Here is a 27,941-nt window from a genome sequence, read left to right as displayed (position 1 = left end):
AGGACCTGTCACCACCCCTCATAGTACCTGTCAATCACAGTCCATCAGAGTACCTGTCACAGTCCATCAGAGTATTTGAGTACCTGTCCCAGCCCATCAGAGTACCCGAGTACCTGTCCCAGCCCATCAGAGTACCCGAGTACCTGTCCCAGCCCATCAGAGTACCCGAGTACCTGTCCCAGCCCATCAGAGTACCCGAGTACCTGTCCCAGCCCATCAGAGTACCCGAGTACCTGTCCCAGCCCATCAGAGTACCTGTCCCAGCCCATCAGAGTACCCGAGTACCTGTCCCAGCCCATCAGAGTACCCGAGTACCTGTCCCAGCCCATCAGAGTACCCGAGTACCTGTCCCAGCCCATCAGAGTACCCGAGTACCTGTCCCAGCCCATCAGAGTACCCGAGTACCTGTCCCAGCCCATCTGAGTACCCGAGTACCTGTCACAGTTCATCTGAGTACCCGAGTACCTGTCCCGGCCCATCAGAGTACCCGAGTACCTGTCACGGCACATCAGAGTACCCGAGTACCTGTCACGGCACATCAGAGTACCCGAGTACCTGTCACGGCACATCAGAGTACCCGAGTACCTGTCACGGCACATCAGAGTACCCGAGTACCTGTCACGGCACATCAGAGTACCCGAGTACCTGTCACGGCACATCAGAGTACCCGAGTACCTGTCACGGCCCATCAGGGTACCCGAGTACCTGTCACGGCCCATCAGGGTACCCGAGTACCTGTCACGGCCCATCAGGGTACCCGAGTACCTGTCACGGCCCATCAGGGTACCCGAGTACCTGTCACGGTCCATTAGGGTACCCGAGTACCTGTCACAGTCCATTAGAGTACCGAGTACCTGTCACAGTCCATTAGAGTACCGAGTACCTGTCACAGTCCATTAGAGTACCGAGTACCTGTCACAGTCCATTAGAGTACCGAGTACCTGTCACAGCCCATCTGAGTACCCGAGTACCTGTCACAGTTCATCTGAGTACCTGTCACCGCCCTTCAGAGTACCCAAATACCAGTCACCAAACCATCAGAGTACCTGTCACCAGGCCATCAGAGTACCCGAGTACCTGTCACCAGGCCATCAGAGTACCCGAGTACCTGTCACCAGGCCATCAGAGTACCCGAGTACCTGTCACCAGGCCATCAGAGTACCCGAGTACCTGTCACCAGGCCATCAGAGTACCCGAGTACCTGTCACCAGGCCATCAGAGTACCCGAGTACCTGTCACCAGGCCATCAGAGTACCCGAGTACCTGTCACCAGGCCATCAGAGTACCCGAGTACCTGTCACCAGGCCATCAGAGTACCCGAGTACCTGTCACCAGGCCATCAGAGTACCCGAGTACCTGTCACCAGGCCATCAGAGTACCCGAGTACCTGTCACCAGGCCATCAGAGTACCCGAGTACCTGTCACCAGGCCATCAGAGTACCCGAGTACCTGTCACCAGGCCATCAGAGTACCCGAGTACCTGTCACCAGGCCATCAGAGTACTCGAGTACCTGTCACCAGGCAATCAGAGTACCCGAGTACCTGTTCCAGTCCATCTGAGTACCCGAGTACCTGTCAGAGTTCACCTGAGTACCCGAGTACCTATCTCCAGCCCATCAGAGTACCCGAGTACCTATTTGCAGCCCATGTCTCATAGAATATACGTTGGGGTGTTTACTTTCCAAAATGGGGTCATTTTGTGGGTAATTTCACTGTCCTGGTGGTCCAGGACCTTCAAAAGTGTGATGGGTAGGAATGAAATAAGATGTGTCATTTATGCTCCTAGAACGCCTGAACGTACTACTTCAATGTTTGGCCCATCTATGTGGCCAGGCTGTGTAAAAGTCCTACACATGTGGTATCGCCATACTCGGGAGGAGTAGCAGAATGTATTTTGGGGTGTAATTTTTGCTATATACATGTTATGTGTTAGAAATATCTTATAAATTGACAATTTTGTGTAAAAAAAAATGCGTTTTAATTTTTTTCCACATATTCCAAAAACTTCTGGAAAAAAATGAACCGTTCAAAAGACTCATTATGCCTCACAGATTATACGTTGGGGTGTTAGCTTTCCAAAATGGGGTAATTTTATGGGAAATTCCATTGTGCTGGTACTCCAGGGCCTTCAAAAGTGTAATAGGTGGTTGAGAAATGAGATGCGTCATTTTTGCTCATAGAACGTCTGAAGGTACTACATCAATGTTAGTGCTCTGTATGTGGCCAGGCTGTGTAAAAGTCTCACACACGTGGTATCGCCGTACTCGGGAAGAGTAGCAGAATGTATTTTGGGGTGTAATTTTTGCTATATACATGCTATGTGTTAGAAATATCTTATAAATTGACAATTTTGTGTAAAAAAAAATGCGTTTTAATTTTTTTCCACATATTCCAAAAACTTCTGGAAAAAAATTAACCATTCAAAAGACTCATTATGCCTCACAGATTATACGTTGGGGTGTTAGCTTTCCAAAATGGGGTGATTTTATGGGAAATTCCATTGTCCTGGTACTCCAGGGCCTTCAAAAGTGTAATAGGTGTTTGAGAAATGAGATGCGTCATTTTTGCTCGTAGAACGTCTGAAGGTACTACATCGATGTTGGTGCTCTGTATGTGGCCAGGCTGTGTAAAAGTCTCACACATGTGGTATCGCCGTACTCGGGAAGAGTAGCAGAATGTATTTTGGGGGGTAATTTGTTGTATACATATGCTGTGTGTGAGAAATAACCTGATAATATGACAATTTAGTAAAAAAAAAAAAAAAAAAAAAAAAAAATCTTCATTTTGCAAAGAATTGTGGGAAAAAATGACAACTTAAAAAAACTCACCATGCTACTTACTTAATACCTTGTGATGTCTACTTTGTAAAAAGGGGTCATTTGGGGGGTATTTGTACTTTCCTGACTAGTTAGAGTCTCAAGAAATGAGATACACCTGATGTACTGAAGGCCTGATCAGAAGTGATGAATTTTCAGTGATTGGCACCATAGATTGTAGACTCTATAACTTTCACAAAGACCAAATAATATACACTAATGTGGGTTATTTTTACCAAAGATATGTAGCAGTATAAATTTTGGCCAAAATTTATGAAGAAAAATTACTAATTAGCAAAAATTTATGACAGAAACGAAGAAAAAGGCATTTTTTTCACAAAATTTACGTTTTATTTTATTTATAGCACAAAAAATAAAAAACCCACTAGTGATTAAATACCACTAAAAGAAAGCTCTATTTGTGTGGAAAAAAGGACGCAAGTTTCATATGGATACTGTGTTGGATGACTGAGTAATTGTCATTCAAAGTGTGAGAGCGCTGAAAGCTGAAAATTGGTCTGGTCAGGAAGGGGGTGTAACTGCACTGTACTGAGGTGGTTAAATGTCATTTCAAAACGAAAAATGTCACTATGGGTGTCGCTTCTGCCCTGCAATGGTATGGAATCAGGTGGGGACCATCTTCCCCTCACTTGTCTCCTTACCTAACAGGAGAAAGGGTCCTCTCCCGCCGCCGATAAAAGTGATCAGACCACTTTTATTTGAAAGCGGACCGCCTGCCGAAGAAGAAGATACCGGGGTTATGGTAGCTAGCTGCTGCCATAACAACGAAATCCCTCTTCCAAGTACCAATGTATAACGACGGTGGGCAGACCGTAAGTGGTTAATACCATGCATTGCCCCCTTTAAAATCAATGACAGCTTAAAGTCTTTTGTGGTATTTGGGGATGAGGCTCTTCATCTTCTCAGATGGTAAAGCTGCCCATTCCTCTTGGAAAAAAGCCTCCCAGTTCCTGTACATTCTTGGGATGTCTTCCATGAACTGCACGTTTCAGATCTCCCCAGAGTGGCTCAATGATACTGAGGTCAGGAGATTGAGATGGCCACTCCAGAACCTTCACTTTATTCTGCTGTAGCCAATGACAGTTGGTTGGCTTGGTCTTGTGTTTTGGATCATTGTCATGTTGGAATGTAGAAGTACTTCCCATGTGCAGCTTCCTGGCTGATGAATGCAAATGTTCCTCCACTATTTTTTGATAACCTACTGCATTCATTCTTGCCATCAATTTTTACCAAATTTCCTGTGCCTTTGTAGCACACCAATCCCCGAAACATGAGCGCTCCACTTCCGTGTTTCACAGTAGGAACGGTGTACCTTTCAACATAGGCCTTGTTGCCTCTTCTCCAAATGTAGCGTTTATGGTTGTGGCCAAAAAACTCAATTTTGGTCTCATCACTCCAAATGACTTTGTGCCAGAAGGTTTGAGGCTTTTCTCTGTGCCGTTTGGTGTATTGTAAGTGGGATACTTTGTGTCATTTGCGTAGTAGAGGATTTCTTCTGGCGACTCAACCATGCAGCCCATCTTTCTTCAAGTGCCTCCTTATTGTGCATCTTTAAACAGCCACACCACGTTTTCAGAGACCCGTATTTTACTTGACGTTATTTGTGCGTTTTTCTTTGCATCCCAAACAATTTTCATGGCAGTTGTGGCTGAAATCTTAGTTGGTCTACCTGACCGTGGTTTGATTTAAACAGAACCCCTCATTTTCCACTTCTTGATTTGATTTTCAACACTGCTGATTGGCTTTGTCAATTCCTTGGATATCTTTTTATATCCCTTTCCTGTTTTATACAGTTCAACTACCTTTTCCCGCAGATCCTTCGCCAATTGTTTTGCTTTCCCCATGAATCCAGAAACATCAGTGCAGCACTGGATGAAAGATGCAAGGGTCTGTCAGGAGTCCAGAAACTCATTGACCTTTTATAGGCACGTGTAATTACAAGCAAACAGATCACAGGTGAGGATGGTTACCTTTAACCACTTCAATACAGGGCACTTTCGCCCCCTTCCTTCCCAGCCCAATTTTCAGCTTTCATCGCTCTAGCGCTTTCAGTGACAATTGCGCGGTCATGCTACACTGTACCCAAATGAAATTTTTATCATTTTGTTCGCAGAAATGGAGCTTTATTTTGGTGGTATTTATTCACGACTCCGTTTTTTATTTTTTGTGATATAAGCGCAAAAAAAGCGGAAATTTGGAAAAAAATATATATTTTTTTCTATTTTAAAAGAAATCCAATAAAACCAAATTTTGTCATAAATTTAAGCCAAAATGTATTCTGCTAGATGTTTTTGGTAAAACAAATTCCGTTAAGTGTATAATAATTGGTTTATGTGATCACGGACATATGTACGCAAATGATCATGTACATATGTGTGCAGATAATCATTGGGACATGTGATTTTAGTGGGACATATGTGGGGGACATGTTTTTATTATTAGGGACATGTGTTTTTATTTTTTGGGGACATGTATGTTTTGGGGACGTGTGTTTTGGGGACATGTGTGGGGACTGTGTTTATACTGTGTGGTGTGTTGTGTGTTTACACTAGACTGGTGATCAGTGAGTAAAAAGCTGTAAAAAACAGTTCATACTCACTGATCATCAGCCGGCTGCACCGATCTGCTCTCCTCTCCTCAGCGATGACTTCTGTGTGAGGAGAGGAGGAGCCGATTGCCTAGCAACCGGCTGTTTGTTTACATCACATGACGGCCGTGATTGGACATGGCTGTCATTTGATCAGCAGGGCCAATCACAGAGCCCTCCTGCCGATCTGAGATGCGGCGTGTCAGGGTGACACGAGCACATCGAGATCGCGCCGCTGCGCGGGCACGCGCGATCCCGCTCCTTCTGAAGGACGTTCCTGAACATCCTATCAGAAGTAGACGGCTCCCACCCGGCCAATGCACATATACGGCCGGGTGGGAGCCGTCTACTTCAAGTAGTTAATAACCATTCAAACCCCTTTGTGTCAACTTATGTGCATGTTATCAGGCCAAAATCACCAGGGTATGTAAACTTTTGATCAGGGTCATTTGGGTAGTTTCTGTTGCCATTATGATTTAAAAAGAGTAAATACAGTTGATGGAGAATAAATGGCTTCAGCCAAACACTAACCACGAGTGAAATAAATGTTTTTGTGTTATCATTCATATTCTCTAAAAATTTCCAAGAAATCATAAATTCTGCCAGGGCATGTCAACTTCTGAGCACAACTGTACATGCAAAAGTTTACTCAAGCGGCTGTTTGAACGCATATGCAGCCATTCATTAATCTGGGCGGCTGTACGCAGCAACCGTTTATTTTGGGCGCAGAGATGCTCCCACAATCTACATTCTTACAATATCAACTTTTTAAAAAAAAACAGCTATTGCATGACAGGACAAATTTAAAGGGACTAACAGGCACTCTGGGAATCCCTTAGTTATCCTTCCATTTTAATAGGGTAGGATTTACCATATAAGAGGAAGTATGAACTCCTTAGAAGGATCCAAGGATTTTACCTGATCTTGAATCAAAATTTAAAATGTTACTTGCAGTCCAACCTGCCAGTGATATTGGAAATTGCCAAGAAAGCACAAAACATAGTTCTCTGAGAAAATGGTTTGATTTTTTTTGGTCTAACTTCTGCCAAAGGCTGTAAACAACATTAAGACAAAAGACTGTGGAAAGAGAGGATGCCTCGGTGATAATAGAGGAAGAAGTGCTTAAATACCTTTAAGGATGCTAATTTTACAGGAAAAAAAAGCCACTGTTATTTTTAAGCACAGTCTGCAAGCCAAGAGCATTCTACAAAAAACAAAGATGCAATGGGTTCCACCAACAAGAATCGAGGGGACTGAAAGAAATTCAGAGCACAGATGATACACGTAGGATCTTTTTGTGCTCACTGTAAAGTCCCTTTCTCTGCATTCATTGGAGGAGCTCTGCTTTAGATCAACTACTGGGGATAGCGCAACCTGCAGGAGAAAACCACTAGGTACCATTAGAAAACAACTTACAGTCCAGGGGCTGCCCTGCCAGTATTCAAATGCCTTCAACCTGTGGACTAAGCCAAGTTAGCGCCATAGCATCTCAGAGTTTGAACATAGAATATTTCTCCTGAAATCCCAGTTTCTTTGGTTTTACTTTAAAGTGGTTGTAAAGGCCAACTTTTTTTTTTTATATTGATTCATTCTATGCATTAAAATAAAAAGCCTTATATGTGCAGCAGCCCTCCTAATACTTACGTGATCTACATCTTTATCCAGCGATGTTGCACGAGAGACTCAGCTGTCCAAACTCTTCCTTCTCATTGGCTGAGACAGCAGCAAAGAGCCATTGGCTCCCACTGCTGTCAAAGTCAGTGAGCCAATGAGGAGTGAGAAGGGGCAGGGCCAGAACGCAGCTCCGTGTCTGAATGGACACACAGAGCAGTGGCTCAGCTCGGGAGGCCCCATAGCAAACTGCTTGCTGTGGGGGCACTCAACAGGAGGGAGGGGCCAGAAGCTCCGAAGAGGGACCCGAGAAAAGGAGGATCTGTACATGCATTCACTTGATGCCTAAAGTTTAGGAGACTACCAGGATCTGTATTATCCGGCCTGTCATCCAGCCAGTGATTTGCTTAAAATGATATTAAAGTCTTGTTTTCTTTTTTTTTTTTTTTTTTAAATAACAAACATGTCATACTTACCTGCTCTGTGCAGTGGTTTTGCACAGAGCAGGTAAGTATGGCATGTCTGTTATTTTTAAACAAAACAACTTTAATATCACTTTAAGTAAATTACTGGATGGATGACAAGCCGGATAATACAGATCCTGGTAGTCTCCTAAGCTTTAGGCTTCAAGTGCATGCCTGTCTTTGTTTTGTGAGGGTTTGGCTGTGACAACCATGGCTAGATAAGCCTGTTAGGTTTCACTACTGGGGAAGCATATGACTGGTTAGCCTCGGGCTGTCGTATCACAGCAGTGCCCTGGCTGTGATGGGTGGCATCCTGCTCCTCCTCCCACCATACTCTCATGATCCTGGACTGGGTAGTAGTCTCTGGTCAGCCTCGGGCTGTCCTATCACAGCGTCCCCCCTCAGGCAAGCTGCATAGTATGACTGGTCAGCCTCGGGCTGTCCTATTATAGCGTCCCCCCTCAGGCAAGCAGTGCCCTGGCTGTGATGGGTGGCATCCTGCTCCTCCTCCCACCATACTCTCATGATCCTGGACGCGGACTGTCCTATCACAGCGTCCCCCCTCAAGCAAGCAGTACCCTGGCTGTGATAAGTGGCATCCTGCTCCTCCTCCCACCATACTCTCACGATCATGGACCGGGTAGTAGACAAACAAAAGGAAATATTTCAAAAGTAAGAAGATATCCCCTCTGAGGCATTTGCCACTGAGGGTCACCATTGTTAGATTTACCATCACCTCCTGTTTCTGTGAAAAATTTTGGATTCCCCATAACTCCCTTTGAATATGGTCACCAGGAATAATAAAGAACATAAATCTTCTCAGTGGGGACAAAGAGAGCATTAAAAAAAACAGACAAGGTTTTTGATTTCTTCCACAAAGATTTGGCTACATACTGTATATACTTTAAGCCTTTAATTGCCAGAGTTATACAGACAAAACATTCAAGTCTTCATCACATATAACCCCATCTCTGCACACTCACCCATGAAAGTCTGAAGAGCGATTGAAAGGCGTTTTTAAGCAGTCGCGCACAGCGCGTAGCATTTTAATTGATCATTACTCACGGTCCATTGTCATTTGAGAGAGAATAACGCTTAAATAATGTAAAAACAGATAAAGACTGAGGTAATGTAGGCTATGAACTGCAGACATGAAACAAAATGCTGGAAGGCAGTTTCTTTAAAGGTTCATAATCCTTCAGAGACCTGGTCCCAGGGCTGGGTACGAACCACAGAAAAAATGTTGCAGACTAATGGTAGGAGATCAAAGGTTTAACGAATCCTGGGATCCCAGAAATGTCCATCATCAGAAGGTCAGGAAGATGCTTTTGTCAATATTTATCGGAAGTTAATGAAACTGGCAACATAGAAGTACAGCTCCAAAGCAGTTAATGACTGCATCGCACCCAGGGGATGTGTGACAGAAGTCACAAGTGTCTAGTAAGCATGGAATCCCATAGCAATTGTTAGATTAACACCAAGAACAGATTTACTGCTTACCAACCCTGCAATTTTATGTGACAACTTAACACTGCAAAGAACAGCGGTATTGAGGTTTTACCCTAATAATGCTGATCGAAAGTTGATGGTATCATAATGAAGGAAGCCACGTATCATAAAAGAACGGTCTGTATTTATTCATGGGCCAGATGCAAGCATTCATTTGTCAACCCTTATTACCAGTTACTTGAATTTAACCAACAAAATGGTAAATTGTACGTCTAAACAAACAATAAAACATACGAAATACAATCTGTCCAATACATGCCTAACTCTCCATGGCATGGTTATTCTTTTTAACTCCTTCCTGCCAGGCGTACGCATATACGGTATATGTGGCAGAATGGGGGTGGGCTTTAACACCATGCTGTAACATATACAAGTACAGCGAGCATTACTGTTCTGTGCTGGAAGCACACTCAATTGCACACCTCCAGCACTGATCTAACAGCTCCCAGTCACCGTTTACAATCGGGAACCGAGGAGGTGTGCTCCTGATCCCGTGACTGCTGTCACTGACAGTCACAGTGATCGGGAAGCACAGGAAAAAACGTCAGCATTAAGATGTCCTTAAGGCCTGGTTCCCAAGTTAACAAGGGGTTAAAAGCTATGCAAGATGGTGGCTGTTTGTCTACCTAAAATCCAGTGAGCTCCTAACTTCCTGCAATGAGCTTAAAACGCTGCCTCTGCTTCACTGAAATCTTAAGAATTGTTGTCAGCTCTGTCTTCTGAGCCTTAGAACTTGATTTCTTTGCCAGCAAAATAATTCCGCTACCTCGACTCACAATCTATGTGTAGATAAAAAGGCTCTTGGTTGAGGGTGTGCCTAAACAGGAACTAAGCTTTCAGTAGTACCTTGCAAGATTATCCAAGCCTGGCGATGATGTCATAGAAAAATAAAAGCAGTTTCTTGCTGCAGGAGCAAGGTAAAAAAAATGATAATGCTAGAACATGCTTTAGAGTTAGGTTTGGGGTTAAGTTTGGGTAATGTCTGCACAAAGTACTTACAGAGGATCTTCAATCTTAAAAAAAAAAGGAATACAAATACTGTAGCTGCTGACTTTTAGCCTAGGTTCACATTGCTGCGGGTTAGAAATGGTGGAAGTTCAGCTGATCTTGCACGATTTCAACCCGGCAATGTGGGTTCCTGCACAGATGACTATTGAAAATCGCACCCGAAAATCGCCAAAAGAAGTGCAGGAGCTACTTTTGGGAATCAGTGCGGCATTGCACTAATTGGGACGGTACTATTGTCAGCAATAGTCACCAATTTGGCATGCTATTTGACATGCCAAATCAGACCATGTGAACCTATGCTTAAAAAAAGCACACTTACCTGTCCAAGGTTCCAGCACGCAAGCTGGTTCTTCACCGGTCTATGGGTCCCCTGCATGTTTACTAAGGGAATCTCTTTGTGACTCCCCACTGTATATGTGTGAGAATATTCGTCCTGGTCACTTAGGCGTTATGAGCGGAAAAGGGAGCAAGTACCTGATAAAACTAGGTAGCCTCTCCCCCCCCCCCCCCAAAAAAAAGAAAGAAAAGGTAACATTCGGCTTTAATAACTGGCTAGACCAGTGTTTCTCAACTCCAGTCCTCAAGGCACCCCAACAGGTCACTTTTTCAGGATTTCCATCAGATGAAATGGCTGTGGTAATTACTGAAGCAGCAAAACTGATCAAATCCCCTGTGCAAAATAAGGGAAAACCTGAAAAAAAGAACTGTTGGGGCGCCTTGAGGACTGGAGTTGAGAAACGCTGGACTAGACATTGTGTACAATGGATGGGTCTTATCTGTAGTTTCTCGTGCTAGCATTTCAGAATGGGGCTGGTAGCTTTAAGGAAATAGGAGTAGTTTTATTAGGTTCAGTCTGCATGCAGAGTGTGTGTGTGTGTGTGTGTGTGTGTTTGTGTGTGTGTGTTTGTGTGTGTGTGTTTGTGTGTGTGTGTTTGTGTGTGTGTGTGTGTTTGTGTGTGTGTGTTTGTGTGTGTGTGTTTGTGTGTGTGTGTTTGTGTGTGTGTGTTTGTGTGTGTGTGTTTGTGTGTGTGTGTTTGTGTGTGTGTGTAATAAGCCTGTTCTAGGGTATGCACTGATTACAACAATATTCTTCCCTCCGGCAAGCATGGGGAGTATTCAAAATAGATTTCCATTATCTCTACAAAAGACTTCATCTCTCCTTTGTTTCTGCATAAGAAAAAAACAAAGGACAGATGGGTGACAAAATGCTAATGTGTATCTGTGCTGAAAATCCTTAAAAAGAAAAAAAATTTACAGGAAAGAAGCTCTGCAACCCTAAAAATAAACCTCCATAAGTAAACTCATCAGGAGAGAACAGGGGCTGCTATTGCTGACCCTCTTCTGAAATGCTAGCTGCTTGCCTCTTTTAAGATCCACTGGTTTCAATATTTTTTAGGTCCTGACTTGGAACAAGTATACCATTAAAATCAGTGTAAAGATAGAGACTGTACTTGTTCTAGGTCAGTGACAAAGTGTTAAAATGAAAGGATTTCATTGTTCATGCTATGGTTCCCGCTGGCAGCTGTCACCCAAGGAGCAGAGTCTAAATATCAGTCTTCCCCAGAGCTTATTCTGACCCCAATTTTCTTTGCTGTAAACTGGTACTAGGTCACAGCCCCAGGATCACCCTACCATTGGGTTTTTTGAAGTAGAAGGGCAATGGTGTAGAGAGAGTTCACAAGGAGGTAGAAAAGAGTAGCTGGGTCCAGGCAGAGGTCATGGCAGGAGGCAGGCAAGAAAGTAGTAAGGCCCAAGCAGGGTTCTTGGCAGGCAGCAAGCTAGAGAATAGTAAGGCCATTCTGAGTCAGCAAATAGGCAAATGGCAGGTAAATGTTATAGCACTTTTGCTAGCAGGTAGCTGGTGATAATACAAAGCACCATACACTTCAAAGGTTGGTGCTAAAAATACCCTTCTGGGCAGGGGACAGTCCCAACATCATTACAAATCTGAATGTCCTGGAGGTAGTGGAGGTCTTGAAAAAACAGGTAGGGATCCCATGGGGAATCCAGGAAGATCCGGCAGGGATCCCACAGGGAATCCTGGAAGAGCAGGCATGTATCCCACAGGGAATTCTGGAAGACCTGACAGGTTTCCCACGGGGAATCCTGGAAGAGCCAGCAAATATCCCAAGGGAAATCCTGGAAGAACTGGCAGGTAATCCCACAGGGAAACCTGGAAGACCAGGCAGGGATCCAACCAAATAATGTAAAAGACGACCTTTCTTTCTGAAAATACAAATTTCTTGGCTGAGCATCCTCAATACTTACTGGAGTTAATGACCAGAAATTAATATGCAGATCAGGAATTCTGAGTTCACAAATGACTTAAAAGTGATAATAAAGAAAAAAAATGTTAAAGAAACAAGTCATTTACTGGCTCTGAGCAGTGGTTTTGCACCGAGCAGCCCCGATCCTCCTCTTCTCGGGTTCCCCACCAATGCTCCTGACCCCTCCCCTCCTGCCCAGTGCTTCCATAGCAAGCCGCTTGCTATGGGGGAACTCAAGCAGGCTCGCTCCCAGGCTGTTGCTCTATGTATCCATTCACACAAGGAGCGTGGCTCGGCCACCCCCCCCTCCTTCCTCATGGGCTTATTGGCTGTGAGTGATAGCTGGTGTCTCAGCCAATGAGGAGGAAGAGACCCAGGAGAGCCGCTGCTCTTGTACACATTCCTGGATTGAAAATATGCTCAGGTAAGTTTTAGGGGGGATTGGGAGGGCTGCTGCCTTTACAAGCACTTTAACTGGCTGCATACTTTTTATTTATTTAATTGCTTGCATCAGATAGCAATGATATAGTACATGTACTAAATACAGTTGCACAGTGTACATTTCAGGTCAGTGCAAGACAGTAAATAGGATCTGACAAAAACATAGAAGAGAAAACAGTGTTCATACAAAAACAAAACTGCATCAATCAAAAAGACACAACATGCTGGCGTATCTTACATCAAGCAAAATAAGCCTATGTAAACTGTCAGATTGAGTTGGAGAGGTTCCACTAGTGACCACGGAGCAAAGTGCTGAGTGAAATTTAGCGCATAAAAAGTGTTTTACAATGACTAAATAAAAGTATGCAGAAACCATGTGTATGCACGTTAGCCTAGATTTGTGCATGCCAAAAGATGATTTTTTTAACAAGGATTATGCAGGTAAAGAAATGAAGAAAAAAGAAAAAGGAAAAAAAAAAAGGAGGGGGGCTGAGTCACCACTGGTGGAGCAAGTCAGTACAATTACCCCACGAGTAGCCCATCATGAGGTTGGAATGAGACAGTTCATACATACTGAGGGTATTCATCAGAGAAACAAATGAGGTCCCAGTAGAACCATCTGGTCTTATGCTCCTCAGTCTAGTCTCTAAGGGCCAAAGTCAGGGCAGGTTGTTGTTTTCACCCACTAGGGATACAAGCGCGAGCCACGTTTAACAAATGTTTGAGTAGGGACTAGTAGCACTTCCTGGGGAATGGGGAGTAAGATTAAGCTAAACTGTTGCGGGATCATTATGTAGGGAGATGTCTGTAAATTTCTGAATAAGTTGAAGCACTGGTTGCCAGAATGTACGCAAAACAGGACATAACCAAAAAACGTGCAAGAGATTGCCCACACAGTTATCACACCTCCAGCAGCGACTACTGTTGTGGAAATAACTTGGAGAGAACTGATGGGATCCTACAGCAGCGGGTCACTATTTTGTAAGTGGTTTCCTGGTATCTGCTACATAGGGAAGACTTGTGTGCAAAAAAGAGTGCACTCTCTTTGAGGATTGAAGAAAGTGACTCATTAGTCCCTATCCCATTTAACAAGGAAGGGAGGGTCAGTCTGTACCCGTAGTTCTAAGAGAGATTTGTAGGAGGTGGACGGTGATCCCCGAATCCCCTTTCCAAGACACATCGCCACAAAAGGATGTAGCCTCCTTACCGTGGGGTTAGACAGCGAATGCAAAAAATTGGATGAGCTAGAAAGCGAGGTATGTGCCGATCGGCAACCTGGTGGATGCAGAAAGTGTCTGCGTCCACAACGGTAGGTCCAATTAGTAAATGGGCAGCAAGATAGGAGATACGTTGTTTTCCAGCCCACGGTAAACCTGCAAGTGGTGCTGTTGCTGCCTCTTGTTCAAGCGTGACCCACAATTTTTGGGTCTTGTTCCTCCACCAGCTTACCACCCTCGTCATATGGACCACCATTATAATATAAGGCTGGATCAGGGAAACCCAAACCACCTTTAAGTTTGGGCCTAAGCAACATATTCCTAACAATACGTGGATGTTTGCAATGCCATATAAACTTGATAAACCGTGTACACAGAGTGGAAGAAAGCCTGGGTTATTCTGACTGGTAATGCCTGTAACAAGTACAGTAGCCTAGGCATTGTGTTAATTTTCAATATGTTATAATGGCGAACCAGGATTTGGCTTGCATTCTTGTTCTAGTGATGTTGACAGGCAACTAGCATTCTCAGAAGGCTGTCAATGAGTGTCCCCTGTGCTAAATATTTCCCTTTTAGTAAAGCTTTTTTTTATTTATTTTTTATTTTTTTAAGAATTGTATTTCTATATTATTGTTTATTTTTTGCACAAATCATGGAATATTAACTTTCTAAAGACACCGCTGCCATGCACTTCTAAGAAAGAGAAATCCCTGTAGTACACTGTAACCAGGGAGATAAAACATTAAGTCACTGTGCTGAGAGCAGTCATAGTCAACAATCTGGTTTCATTGCAATAATATGACTAAGGATATGAATGAATTGTAGCCAGGAATTGGTATTCTGTCAGCGACAAAAAATACAGTATATAGATCTGCTATCAGAAAATGTAGTGAACCCCAAGAGCCATCACAAGTTTTTCCTCCAGCACTTGCAGCATCCTTTGCAGTCCTCCAGGCAAAAAATATTAATCCTTTCAAGTCTGGGGGCTATCTATATCTTTGTGACCAAAACTTATCCTAAGTACATTTACCTACATATTCTTTGTTGGACAGATGTGGCTTTCTGTTGGCAGAATGGTGAAGTCAATAATATATACAGCATGCACTCACCGGCCACTTTATTAGGTTGGTAAAGCAAATTGCTTAGCAGCCAACCACATGGCAGCAACTCAATGCATTTAGGTATCTAGATGTAGTAAAGATGACTTGCTTAAGTTCAAACCAAGCATCAGAATGGGAAAGAAAGGGTATTTAAGTGACTTTAAAGCTGACTTGGTTATTGGTGCCAGACTGGCTGGTCTAAGTATTTCTAAAACTGCTGATCTACTGGGATTTTCACACACAACCATCTCTCAGGTTTACAGAGAATGTCCAAAAAAGAGAAAATATCCAGTGAGCGGCAGTTGTGTGGACAAAAATGCCTTATTGACACCAGAGGAGAATAAATCTTACTGGCTGGCATGGGCTTTTGCTGTAATGTGTAAATTTGCACATACTGGCACATTTAACGCTCAAAAACACTCCTCCAGCGATGCGACATCTGCAATCTCCCTCATTGATATATTGCTGCTGTTTCCATCTGAAGTCTTTAGCCATCATAATTGGCTGGCCCAGGATGATGCAACATCTACACATTTGCACAGGAGATACTTCAACCCAGCAGACACGGCATGCTGAGATTGTACAAGGAGCTTTGTATGCATGGCTCATTGTACAACATGAAGAAAATTGCTGGCAGGCAGAAAATTTGATTTTATTATACAAGACACATACAGAATCTCTGATTCAAAAAAAAAGTAGTTCTCCTTCCTACCATTGTTTCATAGATTAGCCTGTTAAGAGGAAATCTATACAAAAGCATTGTTTATTTCTATATTACATACTTAGGTTGAAAAATGTCCGTAGAGGCAATAAAAACCTTTTAAAATTATGGTCCAATTTACTCTGATAGTGTAGAAAATTCCTTCCTGATCCTCTAAGCTAAGGCAATGGGATTCTTCAATGATTCAATTTAAATAGTTTTATTTTACTTTAACAGAAAATGGACAAAAAAGGACAATGAATGAGGCGGTCCCCTATAGTATAGGAAATGTGCTACTGGCAGGATTACCAGGTGAAAACAAAGGAAAAGAAACCGGACATAAATGCAACAACCACATCTGAGCAATGGTAAGCAGAAATATTTAAAATCTTTGTTTTTGGGTTTAGATGCACCTTTAACCTTTTCGCTGCCAGAGCCGTTTTTTGCGTATTTTGCACGTTTAAAAAAATATTTTTTAGGCCTGAAGATACCACAAAACTCACAAACATTATATATTTTCTGAAAACAGACACCCTAGAAAATAAAATAGTGGTAGTTCCAATTTTTTATGTCACACAATATTACCGCAAAGGTGTATCACAATTGATGTTTTCACGCGTAAGCAACTCCGACAGATGCGTTTACATTTGTACATGTAACATGCGTATATGTGGGGTTGGGGGGCCTGAAAAAATTTGGGGGGGGGGGGATTTTATGTGCTTGGGTGCAACTTTATTAAAGTCTCTTACGTGATGCTTTTTAGGTGACAGGTTCTCTTTATGAGACATGCAGGGTCTAAGGAGAACCCTACGATGTATGAACCTGGCAGCAACAGGGTTAAAAGTTTGAGATCAGGTTGTGTTTTGCTTCTTCCATAAAAGTCGTCCATACAAGTGAAAGCACAACAATCAGCCATAACTTTATGACCACCCACCTGATAGTAAGTAGGTCCCCCATTTTCCACCAACCAGTCCTGACCTGTCAAAGCATGGGCTACACTAGACCTCTGAAGGTATATTGTGGTATTTGACACCAAGCTGTCACTAACAGATCCTTTAAGTCCTGTAAGTTGCAAGGTGGGGCCTCCATGGATTGGACTTGTTTTTCCAGGACATCCCACAGATGCTCAATTGGATTGAAATCTGAAGAATTTGGAGGTCAAGTCAACACCTCAAATTTGTGGTGGTCCTCAAACCAATTTTGCAGTGTAGCAGGGCGAAATCCTATTGTAAAAGGCCACTGCCATCAAGGAATACCATTTTAATGTACTTGGTCAACAACAATGTTTAGGTAGGTGGTACAAAGTAATATCCACATGTACGGCAGGAGCCGAGTTTTCCCAGCAGAACATTGCCCAAAATATGCCCCTGTTGGCTTGCCATCTTTCCAGCCATCCTTCCTTCTCTGAAGCCAAAATACAGCAGCTCTAAGTTAAGCATAGCTTAAGTAAAAAAAAGCTCTGTTCCATATAAAAAAATTATATATATATATATATATATATATATATTATATATATATATATATATCTTGCACTCACCTTTGCAATTCAACAATTTCATTATTTAAGGAGTCCAGTTCTTTGATGGCGGAGAAATCTGCAACAGGACTAGGAGCTGATGGGATCTATAGGAAAAAAAGAACATTGTATTATAAAACGAAAACTATAATCTTTTAAACCTTTTTATTTTTTTTAACAAACTGTATAAATAAAATCACTTTAATGTTAATGTGTTAATACTTAAATAAAAACGTACTCACATGCATAGTTTATATAGGTACATGTACTTATTACATACATAGGTTGTACTACCTATTGGTGTCATTCAGATTTTATAATCTTGCTGTCAGTCCACCTGACAAGGTCTTCATGACTAAAGAAAATATATAGTTTACAGTTTTTAATGATGTGAAACACCCAGTAGGCACATGGAAATTGGAAACCATGTGAACTGTGCCCAGGCTTTAGGACACATGAGGAACTTTTGAAGAAATATTTATCACAAAGATTTTTCATATCAAAGTAATTAAGTAATTTAGTAACGCTGACACGCACCCTTTTGTCTTTAGGCAAAATATAGTTTTTACAGTTAGGTCAAATTAAACTTTGCAAAGGTCCAGTACAGGAACACATTTCTGTTTTTAACAAACAATTTTTCTATGTGGATGTGACAGAAAAAAAAAAAAACAGTTGGAAAATATCTGCATTTGTTATCTGATTAAAATTGGCACCACATGCAGATGAATAGTTTCTCAAGGTTTGCTTCCACTCATTACGGAGATCTGCTAAAGCACAAAAGATCTGATCAGAAATGTAATTAAAATAAACATTGAGTTGATAGGAAAAAAAAAAAAAAAAACTGTTGCAGGAACCAAGAGATTAAAATTTCCTGCAGCAGGCACCAAAATCTTCTTGTGGTTGCCGAGGCTGTTTTGACAGGTGAAGCGATGACACTTCCAAGTAGAGTCAGAAGCTGCTGTAAGCTCCACCCCCAACCACTCCTTTTGGTTTATCATTGTTGAGGGCAGCCCCACTGACCAATATATATTTGATGGACGTAAGAAGAGGTGAGCCGGCTTTGTCACTAACAGCAAGTCCTGAAGCTTTGCTTGTCAGAATTGTCTGGGATTCGTAAGGATATGGGAGGCAACTGTACGCATGTCGAGCCCCTTTAGGTGTCTGGACTTTAAAAATAAAAAATACTGCAGTTTTCTTTTTTTCCCCCTCATGATAGTCTCTCTCTTTAAAATTAAACTGTAATATATATTTATATATATATATACATATATATATATACATATATATATATATATATATATATATATATATACATACACACACACACACATAGCAAGTAAAATAAGTATCGAACACGTCACCATTTTGCTAGGTAAATATATATTCCTAAAGGCGCTATTGACAAAGAATTTTCCCCACATGCCGGTAACAACCCATGCAATCCATACATACAAACAGATCAAAACAAACAAGTTCAGAAATGTGTAATAAAATGGAATGACACAGGGAAAAAGTATTGAACACGCAAACTGAAATGCATTAAATACTTGGTAAAAAATCATTTCTTGGAAATGAAAGCTTCAAGATGCCTCCTGTATGGAGAAGCTAGTCCATGCTTTGCTCAGGTGAGATTTTGGCCCATTCTTTCACACAGTCTTCCAATCTTGAAGGTCCCATGGGCCTCTTCTATAAACTCTGATCTTTAGTTTTTCTCTATAGATTTTCTATTGGATTCAAGTCAGGTCATTCTAGCAGCTTTATTTTATTTTTTTTAAACCACTTTAGAGTTTCCTTGGCTTTGTGTTTGGGATCATTGTTTTGCTGAACTGTCCACCCTTGTTTCACCTTCATCACCCCGGTATTTATCAAGAATGTCTTGGTACAATTTTTCCATTCATCCTTATTTTGATGTTATGAAGTTTGCCAGTACCATATGCTGAAAATCAGCCCCACAACCTGATGTTCCCACCGCCAAATGTCACTGTTGGTATGGGGGTGTTTTTGGGGTGATGGACAGTGTCATTTGACCTCCAAACATGGAGTGTATTATGGCATCCAAAGAGTTCAATTTTGGTCTCTTCTGACCAGACTATATCCTCCCATTATTTCACAGGCTTGTCTAAATGTTGTGCAGCAAACTTTAAATAAGCTTCAACATGCTTTTTCTTCAGCAATGGAGCATTGTGTGGTGAGAGTGTATACAGGCCATAGCGATTAGGTACATTACTTATTGTTTTCTTTGAAACAATTGTACCTGCCAATTCCAGGTTCTTCTGAAGCTCTTCACAACTGGCCCTTGGACAACTCTTCTGATTATTATTTTCATTCCTTGCGAGGAGCACCTGGTCCTGGCTGCTTTATGATAAAAATAATGTTCTTTTCACTTCCGGATTATGGCCCCAACAGTGCTCACTAGAGCATTCAGACATTTAGAAATCCTTCTGTAACCAATGCCATCAGTATGTTTTGCAACAATAGGGTTGCAAAGGTGTTGCGAAAGCGCTTTGCTTTTACCAATCATGAGATATTTCTTGCCTGGCACCTTGGAAATGAAACTCGTTTTTATAGGCCATCAGTTGAGACTGAACCAGCTGATATTAAATTTGCACTGACAAGGGGCAGGATTGCTTTCTAATTACAGATAGATTTCAGCTGGTGTCTTGGCTTTCCATGCCTTTTCTTCATGCGTTCAATATTTTTTCCCTGTGTGATTCCATTATATTTGACATAACTTAATTTCTGAAAGTAATTGTTTTGGTTTCATTGTATGTATGGATTGCATGGGTTGTCACCGACATGTGGTGAAAATTTTATGCCAATAGCACTTTTAGAAATATATTACCTAGAACATTTTTATTTTACATATACATACATATATATATATATATATATATATATATATATATATATATATATATAAAAACTACATGCCTGCCTTTGTCTGCCTTTAGTATTTTCTGAGTAGCTGACCTGGAATAGTCTCGCAGTCCATGAACGGAGTTGACCAGGACGGCATAAAAGATGAATAGCTTTTTCAGAGAGTGAGAACATCAGAACATCAACCCATACATTTCTTTCATGATAACTGGCTTTTACGGCTCATATACAATACTGCACATTATATAATATCAATATATGTTAAACCAGTAATTGCGTAGGAACCTGGCACTGCTACAGACTATGTGGGTTGGAGTCTTTTCATCCTTTCTTCCATTAATTTCTCCTGAGATAACCCAGCTCTACCCATTACTGCCACTTCAGAATACAAAACAGTGTGGGTGTATCCTGGGGGAGTAGAGGATCTTTCAGGGAGTCCTAAAGCATAATGCACATCTGATATCCAGAGAGATTTTGTGCAAGTGGCTTTCCCTCTACACCGACAAAGGGGTTCGCTTGTTACCTCTTCCATTCATAAAACCTATTGTATTTTTTTTCTTGTGAATACAAGAGGTTCTTTGGTTGGATGATGTGGAGAGGAGAGATGTGATGCCTTCCAATCAAAGAAGGCCCTGTATTCATTGAAAAATTCTCTGAATGGCAAAGGTGCCCCCGTGGTCAAGTAGGCAGAGGAGAAGCTGCTCAAACAGCACCCGGAAGATCACGGCTCTCACTGCTCAGGCTAGTACAGTGATTTACAGTGCCCAGAGCAGCCCTCTGGATATTGGATAATCATACTTGCATAGTAAGTATACAAAGCCGGACCAATGTAAGTTTGCAAAAAATATATAACTCTTAAGCCCCATACACACACTATCAGATTTTCTGCTGATTTTTGTCTTCAAATTTACCAAAACCATATAATATGAGGTAAAACTTTAGGAGCTTCAATTTGTATGCAATCAGGCAGATCCTTGCACTACATGGTTTTGGTAAGTAAATCTGATGACAAAAATCAGCAGAAAATCTGATAGTGTGTATGGGGTCCATCTTTAAAGCCTGGAACACACAGTTTTATTTCACTCAACATAGCGGGTTAGGCTACTTCGTTGCTTGTAGAAGCTATAGCTGTAGAGCTATAAAGGTATTTTGAGGAAAATGTATGAAAGATAAAGCAACTGACACACTGGCCTGGACTCAAGCTATATCACCACATGACAACAAGAAAAGCCTATGCTATGGTACATCCATGCACTTTTATCTGTGTATTAAGTGTTAGGGATGTTTTTTTTTTTTTACTTTATATCTTTATTCATTTCTTTTCAAATTTTACAAAACACACATAAACCTCTTACATTTAAAATTATAGAAGGGAAAATATAAAAGAAGGGTCTGGTCTCCCCCCTGCATAACAACTGCATTTGTATGTATTATTCTTTTCCCTTGGTCACACCTACTCCACCAATCTCTTGTGCCACTCTTCCATGCTTCCAATACCTCCAACATTCATTTCTCCATTTATCACTCGACGGGTTTCTTATCCTTATTCCCTCCATCTAATATATCAGACCTTTCCCTTACATATATTTATACCTGCACCTTACTAATTCTCATTCCACATCTTCCAGATTTTTATTAAATTTCTAAAAAGCTCCTTGTTTAATGTAATACATCCTTTCCTTGAAAATCACCACTTCCATACTATGTTCCAATTCCCTACTAGATGGAGGGGTGGAAGATTACCACCTCTTGGCAATAAGTTTCCTTACCTGGAAAAGGCATCTCAGGATTGCTAATTGGGTATATTTCGGTCTACCTTCTCCCTCTATCCACCCCAGGACACATAGAATAGGGTCCATGTCAATGTGCACTTCAAACACCTGGGCAATATAGTCCACCACCTCCCTCCAGTATCAAAAAAGTTTTGGACATCTCCAAAACATATGGATATGATCCCCCCCCTGTCCTGCCGCATCTAGGGCAGGTATCATCCTGTCTTTGACCAAACCAGAAAAGCTTTTGTGGCATATAGTAAGCCCTTTATAGTAGGAATAGATGTTTCATCTTCTGGGGTGGGGAGAGCGATAACCAAGGGACAAGTTCCAGAATCCTTTCCCATTGTGGTTCCGATATAGATCCCACGTCTTTTTCCCATTTCTTCCTATAGGGCCTTGCTTGCAGCCTTTCACGACTCCCTTTATGTATGCTTGGATATATTTTGGATATTAAGCCTTTCCGTGAATTGGCCTTGATAACATTCTGCAGAACCGAAATACTGCACCATTCTATTGACCTCCCTTTAAACTGTTCTGTCAAAGCGTGTCTTACCTGCAGATATCTGAAGAAGGATTTATTGGGGATTGCAAATTGATCTCTTAATTCCTGAAAGGATTTTAACTTTCCATCATGGTAAATCTGGGAGATGAGCTTTAAACCTCATCTTTCCCATTCTCCAATTGTCCCCATTTTCTGCACCTCACCCAGCTTCCTGTTTTCCTATAGAGGGGAATATTCTGTAAATCCTCTAAAGTCTAATAGTTTTCATCAAGTCAAGAGTGGGCAACCCCCGCAAGAAGGTCCCTGCCACCAGTGCTTCCACCAGTGAATTGTGCAAAGAAATATATAAGAGAATCTTCCTCTCTCGACCTTCTCCCTCAGCTTGACAACCACCCATATGTTGGAGCTGCGCCGCCAGAAGATAGCTATAAGGATGTGGGAGGGCAACTCCTCCCTCTTTATTTGAGAGTTGTAGGGTAATAAGGCTAATTTGTGATATACCCCCTTTCCAAACCAAATCTCTAAATAAAGTGTGGATCTTATGGAACCATTTTTTATAGATCCATACAGGGGAGTTGTGCAGGACATACAAAAGCGGTGGCAGGAATATCATAATTAAATTGCAGCGACCTGCCGCAGAGAGTGGGAGTTTTTTCCAGATTTTAATTTTATCTTTAAATTTGTTTAATAATGGAACTAGGTTGTTTGCTATAAACTTCTTGGGATCTCTTGCGATGTTTATACCAAGATATTTTATTTGGTTAAATATTTGTAACTGTTCCGCTTCTCGAGGCAGGGGACAATCTATTAGGTAGATTGGTAATAGAGTGGATTTTTCCCAATTAATCCTCAATCCTGAGAGATGGCCAATGTTTCTAATTCTGCACAGTCTCCCTTAGAGAATCCTGTGCATCTCTACGCAAAAGGAGGAGATCATCCGCAAATAGTATTACTTTTTCTTCTTCCTCTCCTCGTTTATATCCTTTTATCCCTAGGGAAGATCTAAGAGACACAGCCAAGGGCTCGATCATGAGGGCGAAGAGAAGGGGGGACAAGGGATGTTTGATATGCTACTAATATACATATATATATATATATATATATATATATATATATATATATATATATATATATATATATATATATATATATATATATATGCAAAAAAACTCAAGTGTATCATAATAGTTTTGTTATGCTTATTACTTTGCTATTAAAATTTTTTGATTTAAAAATAAAAAAATAGCAGGTTGAACAAAAAAAAAAACCTGACCGCTCCGGCCGGAGCCCATGTACTCACTATGCAAAGTACAGCGATCTCCCGTTGAGCATTTGCGTTCTGACAGGGGGATGCCCCCCAGCCAGAACATGCAGATCAGTGCTCTTATTCATTGGCTGAGTGCGGATCGCGAGCTGGTTGGCTGCTGGTTTTCCTGCATGCTTGTCCGTCAGAAGTCAGCCAAATTTCCGGCTTCTGCCGGACCGACTGGCTTACAAATGGGCCAACGTCGGCCTGTTTTTATTGAACCAGCCAACGTCTCCCGACATATGGCCTGAGTGTACAGGATTTTAGGGTCATCATAAACTTTACAATCTGGCCTTGCAATCTTTGTATATTCAACTTTTTTTTTTACCAAACTAAGCAATATGAGGACCCATTTATTCCATCCAATCAATTTGTAGCCATTACACCAATAGTTGAAGGTAGAGCTAAAGGAGCTTGTACAATCACAATGGAATATGTATGGTGACCCTTAAGCCTGGTACACACTAGAAGGTTTTTTTTTTTTTCATTTAACCCAGCAGGCTGAACAAAAAAATGAAATGCTTGGGAGGAGCCGCTGTACTAACTATGTGATGTTAGTACAGCGGACTCCACCCGCTTAGCTATGACAGGGGGACCCCCCCGGGCTGAGAGCACTGGTTGGAAGCTGATAAGACGACCTTTTTTCGGTCATGCCCCTTCGACAGAAGACAGACATTCGGCCGGCTTATGTCAGGCCAGCTGCCATACAAACGGGCCGAAAGGTGGCCAGTTTCTATTGAACTGCCCGATATTTGGCTCCTGTGTACGGCCTTTAAGGTTTAATTGCAATTGATCTGACTCCTTTGCCAGCTTTAAAATAGTCTTAAAGCACGCCCCACCCAAAAAAAATCTTTTGCAGCAAAATGTTTTACATCCCTCAATGCAGCTTTCATAAATGACAATTGCTAGCCAAATGTGAGATTCATCAATTTACATCACCTACCTCCCTGTACATTCTTTATATAGAAGTAGCTGGAGACTGTGATATCAGAAGGGACAGAGCACCCCCTGGTGGTGATAGGTACATTACAACCAGCAGGACAGCAGTGTCTGGTTTATTACTTGTTTAAAAAAATTCTGTGAAAAATGACAGACTAGAGCGAGTGTTTTTTTTTTTTTTTGGGGTTATATTTTATATTTATATATATTTTATATATATTTTATAACATTTTTCTGCATTTGACTTACTGCTACCACCTGCCCTTTATTTAGAGAGAGGATATATAGATTGTAACAAGTACACTATTTAGCTACCAGTGATTATTTTGCTTCTTAAGGCACTTCACACCTGAGCAATCCGGATCAGGGTCGCCGTAATTCTGCCCACAAATCCAGAATCGCGGCAAAACGTGGAGCGCGTTGCGATGCCCTAATTTTAAAAAAATCTGGTGCGATTTTGCTGTGACTGTCAAACAAAATGCACTACAATTGTGTCAAAAATCACAACTGCAAACACTCCTGGCTCTGTGCCAAGATTTGGTACATGCTCTTTGTCGTTTTTGAGTAAAGAGGGATTAGCTGTCTTATGCCGCCCGGGGAGATTTTTCCTCTCCATTTGTCCTTTTTATCATGCTTGAAAATGGGGGTGAATGAAAATCCCAAATCTTGGGTCACCCCCGGAACAGGAATAGAGGCCCAATAGGGACACTAATTTTTGGCTAAATTTCAGGAAATCTCCACAATGGGACAAAACCCTCTCTTGCTCCCTCTAAATAAAAAAAAAATTTGAATTTAAATATAAAAGAGCAACATTGTTCCCAGCAGTCAGAGATCATTTTCGTCATATGTTAGGTCACACAAAGGAGCTCAAGATTAGTGTTTTAGCATTTATGGCAAGAAAATTAATTTAACGCAAAATAAAAGGAATTTCTAATTGCTTTAGTCCTTCACACCTTAACCTGTATGGTTGTATTTACTCAAAATGACACACAAGTTTGTAATGTTGTCACATATGTGGCGTTGCTTTTTATTGTCAAAGTAAAAAGCAGTGAATAGAAACCAATAAAATGTATTCAGGACTCCAGAGACATGATGGAATGTAGTTGCTACAGCCAGCAAAACTAAGAAGAAGAAGAATAAAGTACACAATGTCCTATGTATTAACTTTTTGCTGATGTTGATCATTGCAGATGTTTGTAAAGGCATGAAAACATTTCTGCTGCACAAAGAGAACTGGTGGTCTGTCTAATTTACCTGCCAGAAATTACTAAATTGCTAGCAGAGGCCTTAACATTTGGGCCACACAGCACATTCCAAAGCCAGAACTCTCATGCTGGTGTATTTTGGCATAGGAAGGGATGGTGTTTGGCATAGATAGAGGATCCCAGGGCTGGCAAGCTGAACATGTTTTACAGTGCCTTGAACTAGTATTCATACCCCTTGAAATTTTCCACATTTTGTCATGTTACAACCAAAAACGTAAATGTATTTTATTGTGATTTTACATGTTAGGCCAACACAAAGTAGCACATACTTGTGAAAATGAAATATAGTTTTCAAAATCTTTTTACAAATAAATATGTGGAAAGTGTGGCATGCATTTGTATACAGCCCCCTTGAGTCAATATTTGAAGAACCACCTGTACCGCAATTAGGCTTGATTCCCATCTATGCATGTTGCTTTTGAGCATTTCTACAGTGCTTTTTGCCAGGCGCCACGTCCTTAGCAACCGATGAGTCATCAGCTGTCAGCTGACTTCCCACTGAATTTTAAAAAAAATGCCGGCTAAAAAAAAAAAAAAAAACGTGAGTCCTTGGGTCTAGTATGGATTCGGAGGGGAGCCCTACACCAAAATTCTTTATAAAAAAAAAATGGCGTGACCCTTATCCGAGCATGCAGCCCGGCAGGTCAGGAAAGGGAGGGGACAAGCGAGCGCCCCCCCCTCCCCCCCCAAACCCTACCACCAGGGACAAGGGCCTCTTCCCGACAAGAGGGCATGGCAATCAGATTACATCACCCGGAGGCCACGCACCCTTGTCACTGCCAGGGGCATGATGGGTCCATGATGTCACACGGAGGCGTGGCCTCTGGATGACGTAATCCGATTTCCACGTCCCTCATCATTATTTAAGACTTGTAGGAGATCGGCGCTGACAGATCAGCGGGATGCAGCATCGGAGGAGGGTCGTCGGCGGGAGCTGCGGCAGAGGAAGAAGAACAACACCGGACAAAGAAGACAGAAGAGCGGAAGAGGGAGAAGGCCAGAGGCTGAAGATGGGGGAGAAGATGGAGGAAGAAGCGGCGAAGAAGATTTTTAATAAAAGACTTGTCAAACACTGTCTACTGTATTTTTTAACACTACACTACTTTTTTCCAGGTGAATAGGTACCCCATACTCATTCACATGGGGGGGGGGGATCTGAGAGCCCCTTTGTTAAACCCCCAAGGTATGTAAACCCTCAAATGTATTTTATTGGGATTTTATGTGATAGACCACATGGGACACAGAGCTTAAGTAATAACTTAATGGGATGTCCTGAGGATATGGCAACCAAAAATACCAACTTCCTTGTCAGAAGGACAAAGGGAATATGTTGCATCGGTTCAAATGGCTCTTTTTGTAACACTGACAAAACTAAGTTCAAGTCCCAAGGGTTCAAAGGAGGTTTGACTGGCAGATTAAGCCGCATCACCCCTTGCATAAAACCCCGGACTAAAAAATGCGAAGCAAGTGGTCTTTGACATAGGACTGATAAAGTTGAGACTTGGCCCTTAATATTACTCAAGGTTAACTTAATCTCTACCCCTAATTGTAGAAAGGCAAGAATTATGCCTATGATATACCTCAGAGGGTGCCAACCCTTGGATTCACACCAGGAAACATAAGCCCTCCAGTCTCTGATATATAGTCCTGGAAGCTGGCTTCCTTGCATTAATAAAAGATAGTGGTAACTGACTTCGGCTATCTTCCAGCTTGATCCTGTAAAGAAGTCGAGGCAGCAACTAAATAGGGGGAAATGCATAGATCAGTGAGAACTGATCCCACGGGGATGTGTCCTGGACACAAAGTTGACTTCATGTTGAATCTGGATGCTAGAAGATCTATGTCCGAAGTCCCCCATCTTTGACAAACAGCCCGAAAAATGTCAGGGTGAAGAGACCATTCCCCTGGAAATAACTGCTGGCAACTCAGGTAGTCTGCTTGACAATTCTCTAGCCCGAACGGCGAAGATACAAACTGGAAATGCTGCTGTTCTACCTCGAACTGCAGAAACATTTGGCGA

The 27,941-nt window shown here is 41.8% G+C and overlaps 1 protein-coding gene across 6 annotated transcripts in view; it reads right to left on the bottom strand.

Annotated features, from left to right (window-relative positions):
• EPS15 (epidermal growth factor receptor pathway substrate 15) overlaps positions 1–27,941 on the bottom strand; it is a 215,068-nt gene that overhangs the window by 86,211 nt on the left and 100,916 nt on the right. For all 6 annotated transcript variants that reach the window (XM_077450253.1, XM_077450255.1, XM_077450256.1 and 3 more), the window contains one exon: positions 17,279–17,364. In XM_077450253.1, the coding sequence (XP_077306379.1) occupies positions 17,279–17,364 (86 nt within the window). The remainder of the gene's footprint in view (positions 1–17,278; positions 17,365–27,941) is intronic.

This window comes from Lithobates pipiens, unplaced genomic scaffold, assembly GCF_037356315.1.
Source record: "Lithobates pipiens isolate NorthernLeopardFrog02 unplaced genomic scaffold, aLitPip1_a1.2 Scaffold_23, whole genome shotgun sequence".
Taxonomy (NCBI): domain Eukaryota; kingdom Metazoa; phylum Chordata; class Amphibia; order Anura; family Ranidae; genus Lithobates; species Lithobates pipiens.
Note: the sequence above shows the minus strand (reverse complement) of the source record. Positions and strands in the feature narration are given on the sequence as shown.